Source organism: Medicago sativa, chromosome 5 (genome assembly GCF_051527215.1).
Source record: "Medicago sativa cultivar Bolivia chromosome 5, Bolivia_mono, whole genome shotgun sequence".
NCBI lineage: Eukaryota > Viridiplantae > Streptophyta > Magnoliopsida > Fabales > Fabaceae > Medicago > Medicago sativa.
In genome coordinates this window covers 72,918,958-72,938,904 of record NC_140753.1, presented here as the reverse complement: position 1 = coordinate 72,938,904, position 19,947 = coordinate 72,918,958, and the positions used below count along the sequence as shown (strand labels likewise).

Genomic DNA, 19,947 nt, shown 5'->3' with positions numbered 1-19,947 from the left:
CTTTCTACTACGTTTATAAAAATTGGATTAGTGTTATTATAGCTTTCGAGGAAAAAAACATTGGCATTTTGATTTTTCATTAAAACAAAAAGAAAATGCTCCCAAAAGGATAAAAAATAAAAAAAATAAGGTAGCCCGTGGATTTATTTTTAAATTGGATTTACAAATCCAAGTATAAAATTGAATTTATTTTAAAATTTGATATGATGAGATATACTAGAAATTACAAGAAAAAAATGGTAGTTCGATCTTTTGAGCATTTTTCTAATTTAGATTAAAGGAATGATCTCTCAAGAAATTTTTTAAAAACTATAAAATATTTTTTATCCAACGTTGTATTTACTTTTTTTTAAGGACATTATATTTACGTTTAAAGTTAGCATTACTAAAAACGAGAACAAAAAGTACTCAAACATTACTATTGCATGTGACGACTATATATAATTGTTGAAAGGAGTTTCTTTGCAACGAATTTTGTGAGAAAAAAAAAATCGAATGTGTAAATATATGGAAGATGAATTTTAGAATTATTGTTTGGTAACATTCATAGACACCGGTATATCCGGTAATCTCTGGTTTATGGTAATATTTATAGAGACTGATATATGATGACATATTTTTGTAATCTCTAATTTTTCTTAATGATAATGATGTCACTATTTTATTTGTTATAAATTTATATATTTTTGTATAAATATTTGTGATAAACAATATTGACCTCATTTATTGAAATTTCTGGATCCGGCAGCAGCAGCAGCTGTCTGGTTTCAATTGGCTTTGTTTTTCACGTTGGGCTATAACATACATGAGTTAACTCACATTGAATTGAGAACGTGACTTAAGTGGTATAACGCCTACCTGACTTATGTTATGTGGAGGTATTTTCGTTGGTTTGTATAGGAGTGATCAATTTTAGATACGAGAAGAGCAATTTTCTAGTTTGTATATGTCATGTGTCTCAACTCTCAAAGCTTTGAACATCAAAACCAAGTTACGTGTAGATAATAACAGAATCCCTTTGAACAGTCATGCAAAATATTTTTTTTCAGCATGTTTACTTTTGTTCTCGTAATATAATATGCTTCAAGTTCAATCCAATTCTTATCTTTTCCTGTATATTTATAATCAATCCTTATCTTTATTGAAGTATTTGTGAACACATATTAAATCCAAAAAGGCTGCACAAACACCTTATGAACAAATTGTCAAGGCCAATTCTATAACCATTTTGTTAACTAAAAATATTAACATGTATGCTTCTGAAACAAGAACACTATTGCGTGATATCGTAAAATTTGACAAAATCTTATCCGTACAAATTGGACAATATAATACACAGTCAAATCATGGACCGTTCAACAACTTATGAGATTTCTGTAATGCATTATAAATACACTATTCATTGCAATGCATTATTATATATCACAAACACAAGAATTGCAAAAAGAAAGAAAAAGACACAGAAATAGTCATACATATTGAAGGATCAAAAAGGCAGAAAAAAAATGTCTGATGAATGCAAAGGTAAGGTGTTATAGTAATATAATATGTTTAAATTAAGAGAAATGATATTTTGACAACCACTTTTAAACAATTTTTGTGACAACTTTCTCTCTCATACTCACATTATACTTTTATTCTCTCTCTTCCTTTTTCTCTCTCTATTGTTATTGTCCAATAAGAAGAGAGAAAAAAAGGTTGTCATTAAAGTTGTTTGATTTTGGTTGTCAAAATATCACTCCTCTTAAATTAAATGGTTTGTGAAATTTTAATTATAATTTGATGGTTGAATTAATCAATATTGTATGGTCAGGTAAGAGCTCATGGCCAGAGTTGGTTGGAGTGGAAGGAAAGGTAGCAGAAGCTACAATTGAGAGGGAGAATCCATTGGTGAATGCCATCATTGTGCCAGAAGGATCTTTTGTCACCGCCGACTTCCGCTGTGACAGGGTTAGGGTTTGGGTTGATAAAGATGGAATTGTCTATCAGGTTCCAGTAATTGGATAGAAAGTGTCATGGAATTGAACTTGAATATATATATATATATATATGCTCCAAGTTATAAATTTAAGGTTTCAATAAGGAGCTAGTTTCTTTCCAATTGTATACATGTTCTGCATTGCAATTTGCAAATTATGCATATATAAATAATTTGTTTTTCATTTTCTTTAATTTGCAAAGGAGTCTAATAATATATAATTTGATTCATTTCATCTGTTTTAGTTTTTTTAGTTTTTGGTCCCTCTATTTTTTTGAAAATGGAGTTTTGATTCCCAATTTAAAAAATGATTTTTTGTTTCTCCAATTTTACATTTTCCTGAATTTTCCTCCCTCATCTCATTTTAGGGTCATTTTTGTTGATGTTATCTATTCGTTAGTGACGCGGCCGAGCTTATATGTATGGTCACATTAATATTCATGTGCCCAAAAAATGTCTAATAAGCAATATCTGTAAAAATATCCAAGAATAAGATGAAAGATGAAATTTTGGAGAAAACAATGAAATTGACCGACAAACAACCTGGTTTTTAAAATAGTGGGACTAAGATTTCTTTTTTTTTTTTAAATAGGGAAACAAAAAGAACATGTAGGCAAAAAAAAAATGTTGACTCAGAAAATTATGTGGCCTGCCAAATCACAAAAAATTAGCCACATCAAATATTTTTGAACAAAAAATTAAGCGAGGGACCAACTTAATAGGTTTTTTTGGAATTGCATAGTCAAGTTGAAAAAAATAACGACCCCTTGATTAAAAAAAAAAAAAAAAGTGGCCCGTAATTGCAAGGATCTTTTGCATATTTAAATTCAACATATATGGTCAATTAATTGATCAATATTTGTTCCCAAAAAAAAAATTATCAATATTTGTTGGACTTTATTTATAAATAAACCGTGATGAATTGAACTATATTACTATGGCTAATTACATATCTCTAACCTCAACTATTTAATCATTTAATCATAATCACAATAGAATAAACCGTGATGAATTGAACTGTTTTACTATGCCCAATTACATATCTCTAACCTCAACTATTTAATCATTTAATCATAATCACAATAGAAGATTAACAGGCTAAAACCTAAAGCTAAAAATGAATTTATTTTTTACCCAAATTACCCGATTTTCAAATTTATATACCAAAACACCCATTTTTCCTAACAAAGTTAAATTGAACTCATTCACTCTATGAACCTCTAATCCTCCACTCTATTTATCAAGACGCACCTTTTCCTAATTTATCTTATGAATTTTACGAGAAACATCATTCCCACCCTATAATAAAGAATTAAATAAGGATTTAGAAGAAATAATACATTTAGAAGTCTTAAATTTGGGGGGGGGGGGGGGGGGGGGGGGGGGGGGGGGGCAAGACAAGACAAATTTAAGAACCAAATGGCAAACCTAGATAAGTCTTTTCCTTATTTCTTAACCAAGTGGTACCAAAAAGAAAGACGGGTGGTGATCGCCCAAATTTACAATTTAACACAACAAAAGTCTCTACCAAACAATCATCAGCCACATTGATTTCAACCAATAAACTCTTATGAAAATCAACCTTTTAGCCCTAAGATGAGATCTAAAAGGATCATAATCACCTAGTTCTAACGTTTGTTCAAAATTCTCACTCAAGATAATAGTATAATCAACAAATTGCAACAAAAAAAAGAAAGGATCTCCACCCTAAACCTCACGAAATTATGTGTTTTGAAATGATTTTCAAAGTGATTGAAAACCACGTCTCAAACATCATACACACCTACCACCAAAGTACCACTAACATTGATACAGTTGATGAAATTAATTCTCTTCCTACTAGCCATCGACCCATGAAAAAAATGGAATTAGCATCGCCTTCCTTAAACCATAACAACCTTGTCTTCTGCCACTACATGCTACACATTATTCTAGACAAGAAAAAAACTTATGAAACATAACGATATTCTTCCAACTCATAAGCATCAAAACCACCCCCTTCACCCTTATTATCAAAATGAAGCAAACGATCCTTAGCCTCATTTAAACAACTAGCAATATTACTACCATACTTCAAGAGCCACTCTTTCAAGCTCCCTTTAATCAATTTAAATTTCTCACCCTAACAAACAACATGAAAAGTTTGTCACTGCTCTTTAACAAAATCATTATATCCTGAAGAAAAAAATCTAACACTTCAACATCCAAAGGTGTAGGTCTCCAATTATCCTCGAATCAGAACTAAATTCAATTACCTTTTGAATTTCAACATGAAGAGGTATACATATTTAGTGTCCAACCCTTTCAAATATAATTGCATATGGTGGAGAGAACCTATAACAAAAAAATTCAATTGATTTTCATTTTTTGGATTTTTTTTTACTTCTAATTTTTTGGATTATGAATCTCTCAAATTAGACCACTAAAATCCAATATACAAGATACTCATCCAATTGGACCTTTGCTAAAAAAATCAACAAAAACAACAATGCAAGCAGTAGTAAACAGCACTCGTGTTGTTGTCTTTAGAATTCAATACTTGGTCTTTATCATGTTAGTATAGATATCGTACTAAAACTTAGAATAATTGATTGATTAATAGGCAATTTAGCTAATTTTTCTATAAGGATCGATGCCGATAAAACACGGATTATTTCAAAGACTATAAACCAAAAATCATAAAGTTCATGGTCAAGCTAATTATGCACTACACTACAAAGAAGACATTTGGTCTTTTTCAGAGATTTCTATTTTAAAATAACCAATAGGTTGTCATCAAATTATTCACAAGTGAGTGTAGCTAGAGGAAGGAAGCAGAAGCACTAGTGTTTGAAGTGAAGGCATATATGGCTTGACATGTGGAAAAGGAAAGTGGAATATGCTTTACTAGTTTCATGCAAGTAATCCTCAGAGACAAAGAAATACTACCTAGGGAGCATCAATAGTGTCATGTGGGAAGATACAGTGTGTGGTACAATTGAATTAGTCAACATAGTAATGTATCAAAAGCATGTTATGATAATCTCCTTTGAATAGAATAGAAGGAAAATTGAAAAAGAAGTCTTCACCTGAACTGTTAAGGCTTGGTCGAATGTTAAACCAAATATATCATGAATAGTTAAGGACGGAAATACAAGAACAGTTTGAACCTTAACTCGAATTTATAAGAACAGTTTGATGGAAATACAAGAACAGTTTGAACCTTAACTCGAATATATAAGAACAGTTTGAACAATAAATACAACAAAATTGTTTTTACAAGTTTACAATAAAAAATAAAAAATAAAAAGAAGAAAAAGAAGAGCTATGTGCAAGTTTAAGAAGCACAAAAGCAGCATGTAAGCCAATTGAAGGCTCACGAGCCGATTGAATCAACTCCAACTAATTTCCAAGAAATCGGCGGACCTAGAAAACTTTCCTAAGAGCTATGTCAATGATGTTCCAAGAAATTGGCCGACCTAGGAAAACTTTCCTAAGAGCTATGTCAATGATGAACCCTATTTTAAATGTGCAAGTACAGACGAATTTGACTTGTTATACACATCAGTGTGTTTTAAAATACCAGATAGCAATATTTGTTGATCTTTACTCAGCCCAAAGAACCACTTCCTCAAAGTTTCAACATTGTCTAAAACAGACTTAGAATATGCTGAAAGATAGATGTTAGTATGAAAAAGGGTTTCAAGACCAAGAGGAAGAACGACAAAGAGTGTATTGGCAGTGGCAATTTGAAGAGAAAAGCCTGCTTTCGTGGAAGAGATGCGGCATAAATAAGCAAACAGATTACATCTCAGTTTCTCAGCTCCTTGATCTCCGTATCCACCGTTATCAACTCCAATCCTGAAATTTATAAAATTTACAACATTGTTATAACGTAAACAAAAAAGCACGTGAAAGCATCATCATGTGTTAAATCAGATGGGATGTGAGAGAAACACAACAAAATTACGTTCCTACCCCCAGTTTTATTTTATTTTAATTTAGAATGATGGTATTTCTGTCCAACTCAAAAAGGTGCGTCTTGCTAATGCACGCCTTCATAAAAATGAGTGGGTGTGCACACACTGCCTTTAAACTCTGTAATCAAGAGCAATGATTTAGAGTGATGCCTTTAAACGTGTTGTTTTGGCTTGTAGTATAGTGTGTGTTGGTTGACTCACTTTAAACGTGTTGTTTTGGCTTGTAGTATGGTGTGTGTTGGTTGACTCACTTTAAAAGGTCTAATTTCACATTATTTAGAGTGATGCAATATGCCTCCTTTACATTAAAAAAAATAATAGTCATTTCGAAACTTAACAAATGGGATACAATTTGTGTAACAGAGCACATTAATAGTCATTTACAATAGTCATATTTAGAGATAGAGTAATTATAAATCATACTTAAAATGCCATCTTGTATCTATAGTTATGGTCGCCTTATAGCCCCCCGTGTCTTTGGGGGCTAGATTGAGGAAATTTCATAAAGAATTAGTAAACAAATATTTATAGCAACTAACACAAAGGCTAAGATAAAACCTTATAGCTCCCTGTGTTTTTGAAGAATAAAAAAAATGGGACTTAATAATACCAATACGACTTAGTATTATCCCTTGAATAAGATTAACAAGATTGATACATACATAAAATTGATACCAATACTATTTTCACATATATACGTAAGATGTAAATCTGACTCAAGCTCAACTAGTAATACTGGAGTACATATGCCTCAAAAAAAGGTTGGTTATGTTTCTAAAAGAAAGGTACTATCAGCAGAATTCCATAGAACAAGCAAATAATCACAACAACATGCATATTTTTAACTCAATCCTCATCGTTTAGGAGATATATCATACTCCCTCCGTCTCTAAATAATAGTCGTTTAAGGTTTATGCACGATTATTAAGGAAATAATTAATTGTGTTAATTTTGATGGTAAAATTAGTATCATTTACTAAAACACCCTTATTAATTGTAGTTAGTGGAGTATTTAAATTGGATGAAATTCAATAAATAAGGGTATAATAATGGAAAAAAATAATTAATGTTGCATTGGTATTCTAAAGTGACAATTATTTTGAGAAGAAAAAGTGGTAGAGACAATTATTGTGAGACGGAGGGAGTATGATAGAAATATAGTTTTTACATTATTGATTTTTTGTATAACTGGTCATTCAGACGCCAAGTTATGTCACTTGACAAAATGGTCATCACGGCTGTAAATGACTATCAATTTTCAGTAAAGATGTTCCAAATGATCACATATTTCCCCTCACTTTCATGATAAGCATACATCTACCTCATATATCCTATATTCATAAATATGTCTACGCATGCATGATTACTCACAAAACTAACAATATGAAAGCATACAATGATCAACTTACCTTCCAAGTTTACCGAGAAGTACAATGATAGCAACAGCAATTTTCTCCTCTACACATGTGTCAAGCAAGTCGAGCAGCAGAGGAACAAGTTTGATATCAGTCCAGTGCCAGCTCTGTATTGGGAAAGGCACCCAAGGAATTAGGTTCTAGTATGATCACATCAACCACACGATGTCATAATGTATTCATTCCATAAGAATGAGAAGAACACAATTTTCAACCATATAAAAACTTAATCTTATCCCTTGGTAACAATTCACTTATTCAATCAAACCATATATTTATTACTATGAGTGAGATTACAACTGTGAACTAGAATTATGGCCAATTTCATATTTTTGAATTTTATTAATTTCAGTATAACATTGATTCTTAAAAATGTTAATGTCACTTGTCATTAAAGGGTCAGTTATACCTTTCAAATTTGAGCTCGATATACATAATTTAAAAAACAGGGACAAAATCAACATGAAATGATGAGAGTAATACCATTTCGTTTGCTACCAGTTCCACCAATGACACGATATCAATAAGGTGACAGAGGATGACATTCTTAAGAGCATGTGGTCGAGTATCAGAAACCAGGCATCTTTTCAAACAACCGGACACATCATTATTCTTGTCAGTGGTATGTTGAACCACTTCTTCATTAGACCGTTGTCGAACATTATCATTGCCTGGCATTAATCCAGAATCTAACAAATCAATTTGGTTTATCCCTTGGAGCCAACAGTTCTTTATCTCTTCCAAGAGCAAGCATGCAATTGCATCAATGGATTCAGCGCCTTCTAATAATTGGCAACTATCATTTATGCAAAATTCAGTATGCAGCTGATTTATTGCAGGAAGACAAGGAGCAGTAACATCGGATAGGCTTTCACCCTCAAGCAACATAACTAGAGACTTCAAAACAGTCGCCACCAAACCAAAATTATCCATGTCAAAAAAACTTCTGTCCACTCAGATAAGCAAAATTATGAAGCATAGTGAGCACCATTAGAGAATCCCATTTGCAAAATCTAAGAGACTAATATACTTTTTTAGCACAATCCACAAAATCACGCACATAAAAGAATTATTTTTCCCCAAAAACGAAAAACTAAAGCCACATATCCTATAACAAGTTAACAACTGAACAATATAGTGCTGATATATAAGCGCCTGGTTTAATATATAAGCAAAAAAAAAACTACCTTACACCCTTTAAGAAAAGTAGTTAACTTCATTAATTTTTTAAAGGTAACAAAAGATTTAATTGTATTATTTAAAATACCCCTCATGGGAAATTGTTCTATTATTGAAAAATAAAACTTTACTTAATTAAAGGGTATTTTAGGATTTACATCATTGAATCTGATAGAGTAAGTTAAATTTTGCTTATAATTGAGACTGCAAAACATGATTTTTTTGTGGCTTATATTCAAAACCGGAGGGAGTAATTGTTCATTGCTTTCAGAAGATCCTTAAGATTACCATTTTCCAAAGGCAAGATAACCTTTCAGTGTTACTGCTAATATGTTTATAAACCCAAAAGGTCTCGTAATTTACAACACAACCAACTTCACAATCACTAATGCCTGACATAGATAGCTAGTCCTATACCTTAATCATGTAAGTATGCCAGAGTGAGACAACGGCTTCTAGATAAGATCATGATGCTTATTTCAATATAGAATTCAAAATCCTAGCTCATGTGTGTTTGTGTGTGTGCATGCTTTTGACGGGAGTGGATAGAAAGTAGCAAAAACAACTAAACATTATATACAAGTGAAAACAATTCATCAGTGAAACCAACCTTTGCTTGGTCTTGTGTACTTCCAGAAACAGACAAAAAATATGCATCCAGTACATCAAAGTGACGTAGAAGCTGAACAAAACCAATCTTTAGACAACCTAATTTGTGATGTAAAATACTGTAACGACTTGCTTCTAACTTGTATTTTAGCTTGGTATGCTTTGTTTGTAACTTTTCAACGTTCAGATTGTTTTTCAAATGTTTCACTTTAGAACATTGACTACTTTGAGTTTTCACACTGATGTCAACGGCCATTTCAGTTTGATTTCTCAGGGATGAGAGCTCAAGCATCTTCCGCTTCAAATCCTCAATTGTCCTCTTATCTTCTGCTAGCTGCTGAGACATCTGATCCGCACGACATTTCTCTTCCACAAACTTGTTCCAGTTATCTTGTGCAAGTGCCTTCTGCTCCTCTAATTTAACCATCTCAATGGCTTTGTGCTTTTCAATCTCCTTCAACTTTTCGTTAGCTTTTGCCATTTCTAACTCGGCTTTTCTTTTCGCAGTAAATAACCTGCGCTTTTAAAATCCTGCCGTCTGGCCGCCGCTTTAAACGCAGACGTCTCAGATTTCAATTTCTGTTTTGCTTCACTAACTTGTTTCTCCAATTGACCAATCTGAACCCTACACCCCTCAGCCTTCTCCACTTTAATTTTTGCAATTTGCGCTACCTTATTCTTTTCTTGTTCCAGTAACTTCCAAGTTTCGGCAACTTTCTTCCTCTTAGAATCAGCCCTTCTCTTTTCACTCTCCAAAAGCTCCTTCAATCTACAGATTTCCCTGTCCCTCTCAGCTATACAAGCTCGTAAACCTAATACCTTCTCATTCTCGTCCCCATCCCCGTTGCATCCCCGATGAGCAGAAGTAACAATCTGAGGTTTGAAGCTGCTGAGTCCATTATTCACCGCCGGTGCCCCAGCATTAAATTCTTCCAATCACTCCCCAGTTTCGATTTTCACATCACATACTGCAGACAAGACATAACATTGCACCGCATTACAACGCATTTCATTACAGTCAGTATATAGCTAAATATAACTATAGTTCAGGGTTCAACTATGTAGAACTGACTCTTTAGATTGAAAGAATGTCTAAGTGTTCGAAACGTGTAGGTGTTTGACATACACTGACACATGTGGTTACATAAAATCACTTCCATTTTATCAAATTACTATCAGTGTCTATGTGTCCGTATATGTACCACTCTATGAAGCATATAAACCGACAAAGACATCTGACACGACACGGTTAATGTCAAAAACATAGGATACCAATACAAATATATTAATTTATTTATTATAATTAAAAAAAATATGAACATTATTTAAAAAATTGAGAATCAAATATATTAACGTCAAAAGGGGTAGGTAACTGAACAATTACCTGTTCGCAGCAAGTGTTAATAATGGGGACAGATTTTAGCGTCTCCGCCACCGGCACTGCCATGTCCGACGAGATTCGCAAACCGCCGTCTTTTTCAGTTCAATTCGTAGTTGATGATTTTTTCCAATCTACAGAACCTGAAGCAAGGAAAGGCGGAGTCATTGTTAACAATTATACATAACAAATAACAATATATATCTGAATAAATCATCACAACGATACAAAATCAATGTTTACAACATAATGAGGCAAATTGTACCCAAAAATAAAATATAAAAATTTAGAAGCCCGGTGCACTAAACTCCCACATACGGAGGGACCGGGAAGGGGTCCCACCTTTTTGGTGCATTGTACGCATCCTTACCCTGTTTTATACACAAGAGGTTGTTTCCAAGACTTGAACCCGTGACCTTTTAGTAACATGACAACAACTTTACCGCTGCGCCAAGGCTCCCCCTTCCCAAAAGAAAGAGAGAAAAAAAACACACAATGAAGCAAATTTAGATGACACTTAAAGATAGAATACCCACCCTTCATATCAAAAAAGTTATAACACATGGCTGTAAAATTCTGGCGGCTGTAACAGTAAAATTCCTAGAATTTGTCATCCGGGACGAATCCCCTTTGCAGCATTTCATCATGGACACGGAATGCCTCTTTCATGTTGTCTTTAGAGACATATCCATTTATTAGTGATGTGTAAGTTGATTTGTCAGGATTGATACCTTTATCAATCATCTTATGTAATACCATCTCAGCCTCTTGCATTCTACCATGCCTAGAAAATCCACCAAGAATTGCATTGTATGTGACGAGATTAGGCAGCAGCCCTCGTTCTTCCATGTTATTAATCAAGAAAAAAGCTCGATCAAAGTTCTCTTCCTTTACAAAACTATTTATAAGAGTATTATATGTGATGCAATCAGGATGAACTCCTTCCGAAATCATCGTGTTCAAAAAGTCATTTGCCTTTGACCCATTGCCAGCACGCAGGTAGCCTTTTATGATGGTGTTGCAAGTGACTAGGGTGGGCTTAATACCTTTTTCTTTCATTTCATCCCACAACCTGAATGCTTCAGACATAAGACCTAAGCTGCAGAATCCATTTATCAAAATACTAAACGATATGTAGCTAGGAAATATTTCCCTGCTTATCATATCATGCCACAACTCCTTTGCTTTCTCCATTTCACCTACTTTGCAGAAGCCATCCATCAACGTATTATACGTCACGACATCAGGCTTAAGGCTCCTCAAAGTCATAGTCTCAAACAAACTAAGTGCTTTAGTCATGTTTCCATCCTTACAATAACCATGAATAAGAGTTGTTACAGTGTAAAAATCAGGAAAAACTCCCCTTTCCACCATCTCCTTAAACAGTTCATCAGCATCATCAAGCATTTTACCCCTACACAATCCATTCAACAGAGTATTATATGTAACCACATCCATAACACAACCCCGCTCCACCATCTCATTCCGCATTTTAAGCGCCCCAGACACATCATCGTTCCTACAATACCCATTGATAAGAATAGTATAAATAACAGTATCAGGAACCAACCCAACACCTTTCATCTTCTCAAAATACGCCAATGCCCGACCAAGTTCCCCATTCCTCGAAAACACCCCAACAATAGAACTAAAGCTAATCAAATCAGGAACAACTCCACGCTGCAACATTTCATTAAAAACCCTCTCCGCCTCCCAAACATCCTCCTTCCTACAACTCTCAACCAACATAGGATTAAAAGTCGCTGCATTAGGACACAATCCAACCCCCAACATCTCATCCAAAACACATTTCGCTCTCTCATAGCTTCCCTCCTTACACAAACCATTAATCAAAGCATTATATGTAAAAAGTCCCGGCTTCAACCCTTTACCTGCCATACAATCCACCAACCCAAAAGCTTCTGAAACAAGCCCCTGACGACAATAAGCATTAACCAAAGTATTATAAGTCACAAGATCAGCATAAACCCCTTTCTCCTCCATCTCAGACAAATAAACCCCAACATTATCCAATTTCCCATCTTTACACAAAGCATTAACCATAATATTCAAAGTATAAACATTAACAATATTCCCACTTTTAACAAAATCCTGATAAACCTTCCAAGCTAAATCAACCCACCCAACCTTAACAATTGCACCTAAAAGCGCATTACAAGCGTTAATCGAAACACAAAAACCTCTTTTTCTTAACAATTGAAATGCTTCAGAACCTTCTCTTAATTTCCTAGCTTGAACATAAGTTCTTATCAATAAATCAAAAACAAGTACATTTTGGTTAGAATTCAAATTCGAAGTCGAACTCGAAATGAGAGAGTCGATTACCTCGACATGCGAAACGCGGCTTTTTCTAATGATTCTAAGGAGAAGAGATTGAGCTTCTGGAAGCTTCTTGGATTGAACTAGAAAATGGATCAGTGTAGCGATGATAGATGGATTTGGAGAGGTGGAGGCGATGGTTTGGATGAGATTGGGAAGGAGGAGAGGGTAGTTTTGGCATTTTTGGAGAAGTTGAGGGATTAGGGTTATGGTTAGGGTTGAGTTGGAATGGAGAAGGTGGTGACGGAGGGAAGAGAAGTCGTTTTGTTTTAAGCGGAAAAGAAGCTTATCGATTAAAAGCGCGTTTGGGAGAGAAGAGGGAGAGGGTTGTTGTGAGAGAGGGAGAGAGGAGAAGGAGGGGGTGTGTAAGATGGAATGGGGGGTGTGTTTGAGAATTGTTGTTGTTAAGGGATTGAATTTCATTGATTTTGAGTTCGAGAAACTTAACAGCTTGACGAAGAGCATTTGTTTTTTCCACTGCGAATCAAATCAAATGGTTTGAAGAAAAAAGAGAAAAAGTGAATGAATGAGTGAGAGAAAAGGGGGGTGGATAACTAAACAATTACCTGTTCGCAGCAACTAACATCAATTCTACGTTTCTAGATTATTGAGATACATAGTACACGATATAATGAGGTTAGACATGCAAGAGTGATATTTTGAGGGTTGCCGCCTACTTCAGAGATAGTAATTGTCTCTGAACTCGTTCTTCTCTGGGCTGGTAGCATGCGGTGAAAAGGAGAGATTGCTAAAAGAATGTTTACCACATGCGTGAGTTAACTCATGCGGGTGTTCGGAACGTGATCACATAAGTCACGTAAGTTGTATTCCAACGTGACTTAAGTCACACTAAAGGCGTGAGTTAAGTCATATTGAGGGTATTTTGGGAAATTTGGTTGGGAGTGAGCAATTTTCCTGGTGTTATGTAACATAGAGATTCATTTCAATTCAAAAGTTGGGAGAATAGCTTCACTTCATTATCTCACACAAACCCTTTTGGTCTCTCTCTTAGAATCCTGTTGAAAAAGACAAGTACGCTGACCTTTTTTTTGTATTTTAGTTGTGAATAAGACGTTTAGTTGGGTCAAATATTCATTTTGGTCAATATGGGTGTGTTTTTGGGGTAAACAACTGCCTCTAACTTTACCCTATAGATTTTGAAAATATTACTACTGTAAATAAATTAGGAGATTTAAAATATACGTTTTTTAATTTATTTCTTGTTTAAATTCATTTTGTTCATGACCAACTTCAGTCCCATTTACCCCAAGGCAAGCACAAAAGAAAATAGTGCATAAAAATCAACTTGAAGACAGTTAGGTACAATACAAAGTTTGCTCAAGTCTATCAAATAGTGTAAGCAACTAAAAAAAAAAGTATAAGTAGCTATCCAAAAATTGCTTGATGGAACCTAAACTCGAATTTATAAGTAGCTAAATTGGTTTTGGGCTATCCCATTTAACTTGAGAGTATAAATATTCATCAATCAAACAGTTTGAACAATAAATACAATAAAATTGTTGTTACAAGTTTACAATTAAAAAAAAAAAAACTATGTGCAAGTTTAAGCACAAAAGCAGCATGTAAGCCAATCGAAGGCTCGCGAGCCGATTGAATCAACTCCAACTAGTTTCCAAGAAAATGGCCGACCTAGAAAAACCTTCCTAAGAGCTATGTCAATGAGGAACCCTATTTTAAATGTGAAAGTACAGACGAATTTGACTTGTTATATACATCAGTGTGTTTTAAAATACCAGATAGCAATATTTGTTGATCTTTACTCAGCCCAAAGAACCACTTCCTCAAAGTTTCAACATTTTCTAAAACAGACTTAGAATATGCTGAAAGATAGATGTTAGTATGAAAAAGGGCTTCAAGACCAAGAGGAAGGAGGACAAAGAGTGTATTGGCGGTGGCAATTTGAATAGAAAAGCATGCTTTCTTGGAAGAGATGCGGCATAAATAAGCAAACAGATTACATCTCAGTTTCTCAACTCCTTGAACTCCGTATCCACCGTTATCAACTCCAATCCTGAAATTTATAAAATTCGCCACATTGTTATAATGTAAACAAAAATGCATGTGAAAGCATCATTGTGTATTAAATCAGATAATATTTTATTGTGCACATGTATCTATAGCTTGTTGCCTAGTTCACATGTATATATAAGATGTAAATCTGACTGAAGCTCAATTAGTAATACTGGACTACATATGCCTCACAAAAAAAAGGCTGATCATGTTTCTAAAAGAAACGACACAGAATTCCATAGAACAAGCAAATAATCACAACAACATGCGTAATTTTAACTCAACCCTCATTGTTGAGGAGATATATCATATGATAGAAATATAGTTTTTACATTATTGATTTTTTGTATAACTGGTCAATCAGACACCAAGTTATGTCACTTGACAAAATAGTCATCACAGCTGTAAATGACTATCAATCTTCAGTAAAGATGTTCCAATGATCACATATTGCCCCTCACTTTCGTGATAAGCATACATCTACGTCATATATCCTCTATTCATAAATCCATATACACATGAATGATTACTCACAAAACTAACAATATGAAAGCATACAATGATCAATTTACCTCCCAAGTTTACCGAGAAGTACAATGATAGCAACAGCAATTTTCTCCTCTACACATGTGTCAAGCATGTCGAGCAGCTGAGGAACAAGTTTGATATCAGTCCAGTGCCAGCTCTGTATTGGGAAAGGCACCCAAGGAATTAGGTTCTAGTATGATCACATCAACCACACGATGTCATAATGTATTCATTCCATAAGAATGAGAAGAACACAATTTTCAACCATATAAAAACTTAATCTTATCCCTTGGTAACAATTCACTTATTCAATCAAACCATATATTTATTACTATGAGTGAGATTACAACTGTGAACTAGAATTATGGCCAATTTCATATTTTTGAATTTTATTAATTTCAGTATAACATTGATTCTTAAAAATGTTAATGTCACTTGTCATTAAAGGGTCAGTTATACCTTTCAAATTTGAGCTCGATATACATAATTTAAAAAACAGGGACAAAATCAACATGAAATGATGTGAGTAATACCATTTCGTTTGCTACCAGTTCCACCAATGACACGATATCAATAAGGTGACAGAGGATGACATTCTTAAGAGCATGTGGTCGAGTATCAGAAACCAGGCATCTTTTCAAACAACCGGACACATCATTATTCTTGTCAGTGGTATGTTGACCCACTTCTTCATTAGACCGTTGTCGAACATTATCACTGCCTGGCATTAATCCAGAATCTGACAAATCAATTTGGTTTATCCCTTGGAGCCAACAGTTCTTTATCTCTTCCAAGAGCAAGCATGCAATTGCATCAATGGATTCAGCGCCTTCTAATAACTGGCAACTATCATTTGTGCAAAATTCAGTATGCAGCTGATTTGTTGCAGGAAGACAAGGAGCAGTAACATCGGATAGGCTTTCACCCTCAAGCAACATAACTAGAGACTTCAAAACAGTCGCCATCAAACCAAAATTATCCATGTCGAAAAACTTCTGTCCACCCAGATAAGCAAAATTATGAAGCATAGTGAGCACCATTAGAGAATCCCATTTGCAAAATCTAAGAGACTATACTTTTTTAGCACAATCCACAAAATCACGCACATACAAGAATTATTTTTCCCCAAAAAAGAAAAAACTAAAGCCACATATCCTATAACAAGTTAACAACTGAACAATATAGCTGATATATAAGCGCCTGGTTTAATATATAAGAAAAAAAAACTACCTTACACCCTTTAAGAAAAGTAGTTAACTTCATTAATTTTTTAAAGGTAACAAAAGATTTAATTGTATTATTTAAAATACCCCTCATGGGAAATTGTTCTATTATTGAAAAATAAAACTTTACTTAATTAAAGGGTATTTTTGGATTTACAGCATTGAATATGATAGAGTAAGTTAAACTTTGCTTAATTAAACATGATTTTTTGTGGCTTATATTCAAAACCGGAGGGAGTAATTGCTCATTGCTTTCAGAAGATCCTTAAGATTACCATTTTCCAAAGGCAAGATAACCTTTCAGTGTTACTGCTAATATGTTTATAAACCCAAAAGGTCCAGTAATTTACAACACAACCAACTTCACAATCACTAATGCCTGACAGAGATAGCTAGTCCTATACCTTAATCATGTAAGTATGCCAGAGTGAGACATCGGCTTCTAGATAAGATCATGATGCTTATTTCAAAAATAGAATTCACAATCCTAGCTCATGTGTGTTTGTGTGTGTGCATGCTTTTGACGGGAGTGGATAGAAAGTAGCAAAAACAACTAAAACATTATATACAAGTGAAAACAATTCATCAGTGAAACCAACCTTTGTTTGGTCTTGTGTACTTCCTGAAACAGACAAAAAAGATGCATCCAGTACATCAAAGTGACGTAGAAGCTGAACAAAACCAATCTTTAGACAACCTAATCTGTGATGTAAAATACTGTAACGACTTGCTTCTAACTTGTATTTTAGCTTGGTATGCTTTGTTTGTAACTTTTCAACGTTCAGATTGTTTTTCAAATGTTTCACTTTAGAACATTGACTACTTTGAGTTTTCGCACTGATGTCAACGGCTATTTCAGTTTGATTTCTCAGGGATGAGAGCTCAAGCATCTTCCGCTTCAAATCCTCAATTGTCCTCTTATCTTCTGCTAGCTGCTGAGACATCTGATCCGCACGACATTTCTCTTCCACAAACTTGTTCCAGTTATCTTGTGCAAGTGCCTTCTGCTCCTCCAATTTAACCATCTCAATGGCTTTGTGCTTTTCAATCTCCTTCAACTTTTCGTTAGCTTTTGCCATTTCTAATTCGGCTTTTCTTTTCTCTGCAAATAACCTGCGCTTTTTAAAATCCTGCCTTCTGGCCGCCGCTTTAAACACAGATGTCTCAGATTTCAATTTCTGTTTTGCTTCACTAACTTGTTTCTCCAATTGACCAATCTGAACCCTATATCCCTCAGCCTTCTCCACTTTAAGTTTTGCAATTTGCGCTCCCTTATTCTTTTCTTGTTCCAGTAACTTCCAAGTTTCGGCAACTCTCTTCCTCTTAGAATCAGCCCTTCTTTTTTCACTCTCCAAAAGCTCCTTCAATCTACATATTTCCCTGTCCCTCTCAGCTATACAAGCTTGTAAACCTAATACCTTCTCATTCTCGTCCCCATCCCCGTTACATCCCCGATGAGCAGAAGTAACAGTCTGAGACTTGAAGCTACTGAGTCCATTATTCACTGCTGGTTCCCCAGCATTAAATTCTTCCAATCGCTCCCCAGTTTCGATTTTCACATCACATACTGCAGACAAGACATAACATTGCACCGCATTACAATGCATTTCATTACAGTCAGTATATAGCTAAATATAACTATAGTTCAGTGTTCAACTATGTAGAACCGAAACTTTAGATTGAAAGACTGTCTAAGTGTTCGACACGTGTCAGTGTTTGACATACACCGACACATGTGGTTACATAAAATCACTTCCATTTTATCAAATTACTATCAGTGTCTATGTGTCAGTATATGTACCACTCTATGAAGCGCAAAACCCGACAAAGACATCTGACACGACACGGTTAATGTCAAAAACATACCAATACAAATACATTAATTTATTTATTACAATTAAAAAAAATATGAACATTATTTAAAAAATTGAGAATCAAATATATGTGCATTTAGATTGAACAAGGCCAAAACACTAGCTTATTGAGAATAAACTCGTATGGTCAAAGTAGAGTCATTTGGTAACAGTTTAGTGTTTTTCATGAGCTTAATTGAAAATTTGAAATATTAGTTAAAAATATATATACGTCAATTTATATATATTATAAGTTAATTTAACAACTAATTTGATCAAACACTTCAAATGCATGCAATTAATGATAGTTAACTTAACCTACCTTTGTTGTTATTGTTATTGTGGTTGTTGAGGGATTGAATTTCATTGATTTTGAGTTCAAGAAACTTAACAGCTTGACGAAGAGCATTACGCGATTCTTGAGCTTTCAAGTATTTGCTTCTCCACTGCGAATCAAATCAAATCAAATGGTTTTAATTAAGAAAAAAGGAGAAGTGAGAGAGAGAAAAGGGGGTGGGTAACTGAACAATTACCTGTTCGCAGCAAGTGTTAATAATAGAATCAGATTTCAGTGTCTCCCCCGCTGCCACTGCCATGCCCGACGACGAGATTCGCAAACCGCCGTCTTTGTCTTTTTCAGTTCAATTCGTAGTTGATGATGATGTCGTCGTATCTTTCTATTCGGTGTTTAGTTTAGTCTACGCAAAACTTATGATGTTAGATTGCAAAACAAAACTTCTTGCGATAATGTTTTTTGGGAAGGATTTTGCGATCATTTTATCACAAACTAATAGTTTAGTTTGAGTAAAGAGGCAATTATTCTCGAAATTTGTAAGTTTTGTCGATTAACTACTACTCCCTCCGATTCAAAATGTGTGTCGCTTTAGGTTTGGCACACAGATTAAGAAATTGAATGAAATAATCATTGGATATAACGATTTTACTAAACTGTCATTACTTTATAAGAAAAGACAAAATTAAAGTTACATTGAAAATTGTGTGAGAGAAAAGTTGGAGTATTTATTGAGGGAAAAGTTGGAAGAAAAAATTAAAGCTCTATTGGAAATGTAAAGTGACATTCATTTTGAAACAATTTTTTTTTTGCTAAAGTGACACTCATTTTGAAATGGAGGGAGTATAATATTAATAAAACTTCGGTTGTCTTCTAAAATTGCATAATGTTAATCAATTTACCCCCTCGTTAAATTCTTGTTCTGAAATTTTGCGCTTATGTGCAAAATGTCCCACAAACTTAAAAATTTATATTTACTTTTTTCTTATCCTTGACTCAAAAGATATTAAAGGCAAACAATTAACAGTTAACTTTAATACTTTAAACTCTGCAATATTACAATTCAATATAAATATTACAATCCAATATTGCAATTAACATTTGGATCCTTTATTACAGTCCAGTATTTTAGATAACAAAAAGCAAAAGAATATACTAGTCC

At 34.1% G+C, this 19,947-nt stretch overlaps 3 protein-coding genes and 1 pseudogene across 8 annotated transcripts; 1 reads left to right on the top strand and 3 right to left on the bottom strand.

The window, feature by feature from the left end:
* The first annotated feature begins 1,505 nt into the window (after positions 1-1,505).
* On the top strand, positions 1,506-2,208 carry LOC146924760 (glu S.griseus protease inhibitor-like). Its single transcript, XM_085711892.1, has 2 exons — positions 1,506-1,524; positions 1,814-2,208. The coding sequence occupies exons 1-2, from the start codon at positions 1,506-1,508 to the stop codon at positions 2,005-2,007; spliced, it is 213 nt and encodes a 70-aa protein (XP_085568018.1). The 3' UTR covers positions 2,008-2,208.
* Positions 2,209-5,173: 2,965 nt separating this feature from the next.
* LOC146924759 (uncharacterized) lies at positions 5,174-10,148 on the bottom strand (annotated as a pseudogene). Its single transcript, XR_015011202.1, has 4 exons — positions 9,142-10,148; positions 7,836-8,249; positions 7,347-7,459; positions 5,174-5,818 (listed from the first exon to the last, which is right to left on the bottom strand). The product of XR_015011202.1 is annotated as an uncharacterized LOC146924759 (transcript).
* On the bottom strand, positions 9,080-13,548 carry LOC146924758 (Tetratricopeptide repeat (TPR)-like superfamily protein). 4 transcript variants are annotated; one of them, XM_085709708.1, is made up of 4 exons: positions 13,425-13,548; positions 11,055-13,335; positions 10,525-10,661; positions 9,080-10,108 (listed from the first exon to the last, which is right to left on the bottom strand). In XM_085709708.1, the coding sequence occupies exon 2, from the start codon at positions 13,321-13,323 to the stop codon at positions 11,119-11,121; it is 2,205 nt and encodes a 734-aa protein (XP_085565834.1). In that variant the 5' UTR covers positions 13,324-13,335; positions 13,425-13,548; the 3' UTR covers positions 9,080-10,108; positions 10,525-10,661; positions 11,055-11,118. The 4 variants fall into 4 exon arrangements, with proteins under 4 accessions (XP_085565834.1, XP_085565835.1, XP_085565833.1 ...); XM_085709709.1 differs by lacking the exon at positions 13,425-13,548 and having other exon boundaries at positions 10,889-13,378; XM_085709707.1 differs by lacking the exon at positions 13,425-13,548 and having other exon boundaries at positions 11,055-13,378.
* Positions 13,549-14,300: 752 nt separating this feature from the next.
* On the bottom strand, positions 14,301-19,242 carry LOC146924757 (uncharacterized). 2 transcript variants are annotated; one of them, XM_085709716.1, is made up of 6 exons: positions 19,027-19,242; positions 18,816-18,939; positions 17,240-18,207; positions 15,951-16,412; positions 15,462-15,574; positions 14,301-14,890 (listed from the first exon to the last, which is right to left on the bottom strand). In XM_085709716.1, the coding sequence occupies exons 1-6, from the start codon at positions 19,087-19,089 to the stop codon at positions 14,548-14,550; spliced, it is 2,073 nt and encodes a 690-aa protein (XP_085565842.1). In that variant the 5' UTR covers positions 19,090-19,242; the 3' UTR covers positions 14,301-14,547. The 2 variants fall into 2 exon arrangements, with proteins under 2 accessions (XP_085565842.1, XP_085565843.1); XM_085709717.1 differs by having other exon boundaries at positions 15,951-16,409.
* Between the last annotated feature and the right edge of the window lie 705 nt (positions 19,243-19,947).

What these genes read in the sequence shown, in the direction of transcription:
- LOC146924758 (XM_085709708.1), bottom strand. Translation starts at nt 13,323, where the DNA reads ATGCTCTTCGTCAAGCTGTTAAGTTTCTCGAACTCAAAATCAATGAAA.
- LOC146924757 (XM_085709716.1), bottom strand. Translation starts at nt 19,089, where the DNA reads ATGGCAGTGGCAGCGGGGGAGACACTGAAATCTGATTCTATTATTAAC. An exon ending in TTAACACTTGCTGCGAACAG is followed by an intron (nt 18,940 to 19,026) that starts GTAATTGTTCAG and finishes TTTGATTCGCAG; the next exon opens with TGGAGAAGCAAATACTTGAA. An exon ending in CTTCTCGGTAAACTTGGGAG is followed by an intron (nt 14,891 to 15,461) that starts GTAAATTGATCA and finishes TATAAATTTCAG; the next exon opens with GATTGGAGTTGATAACGGTG.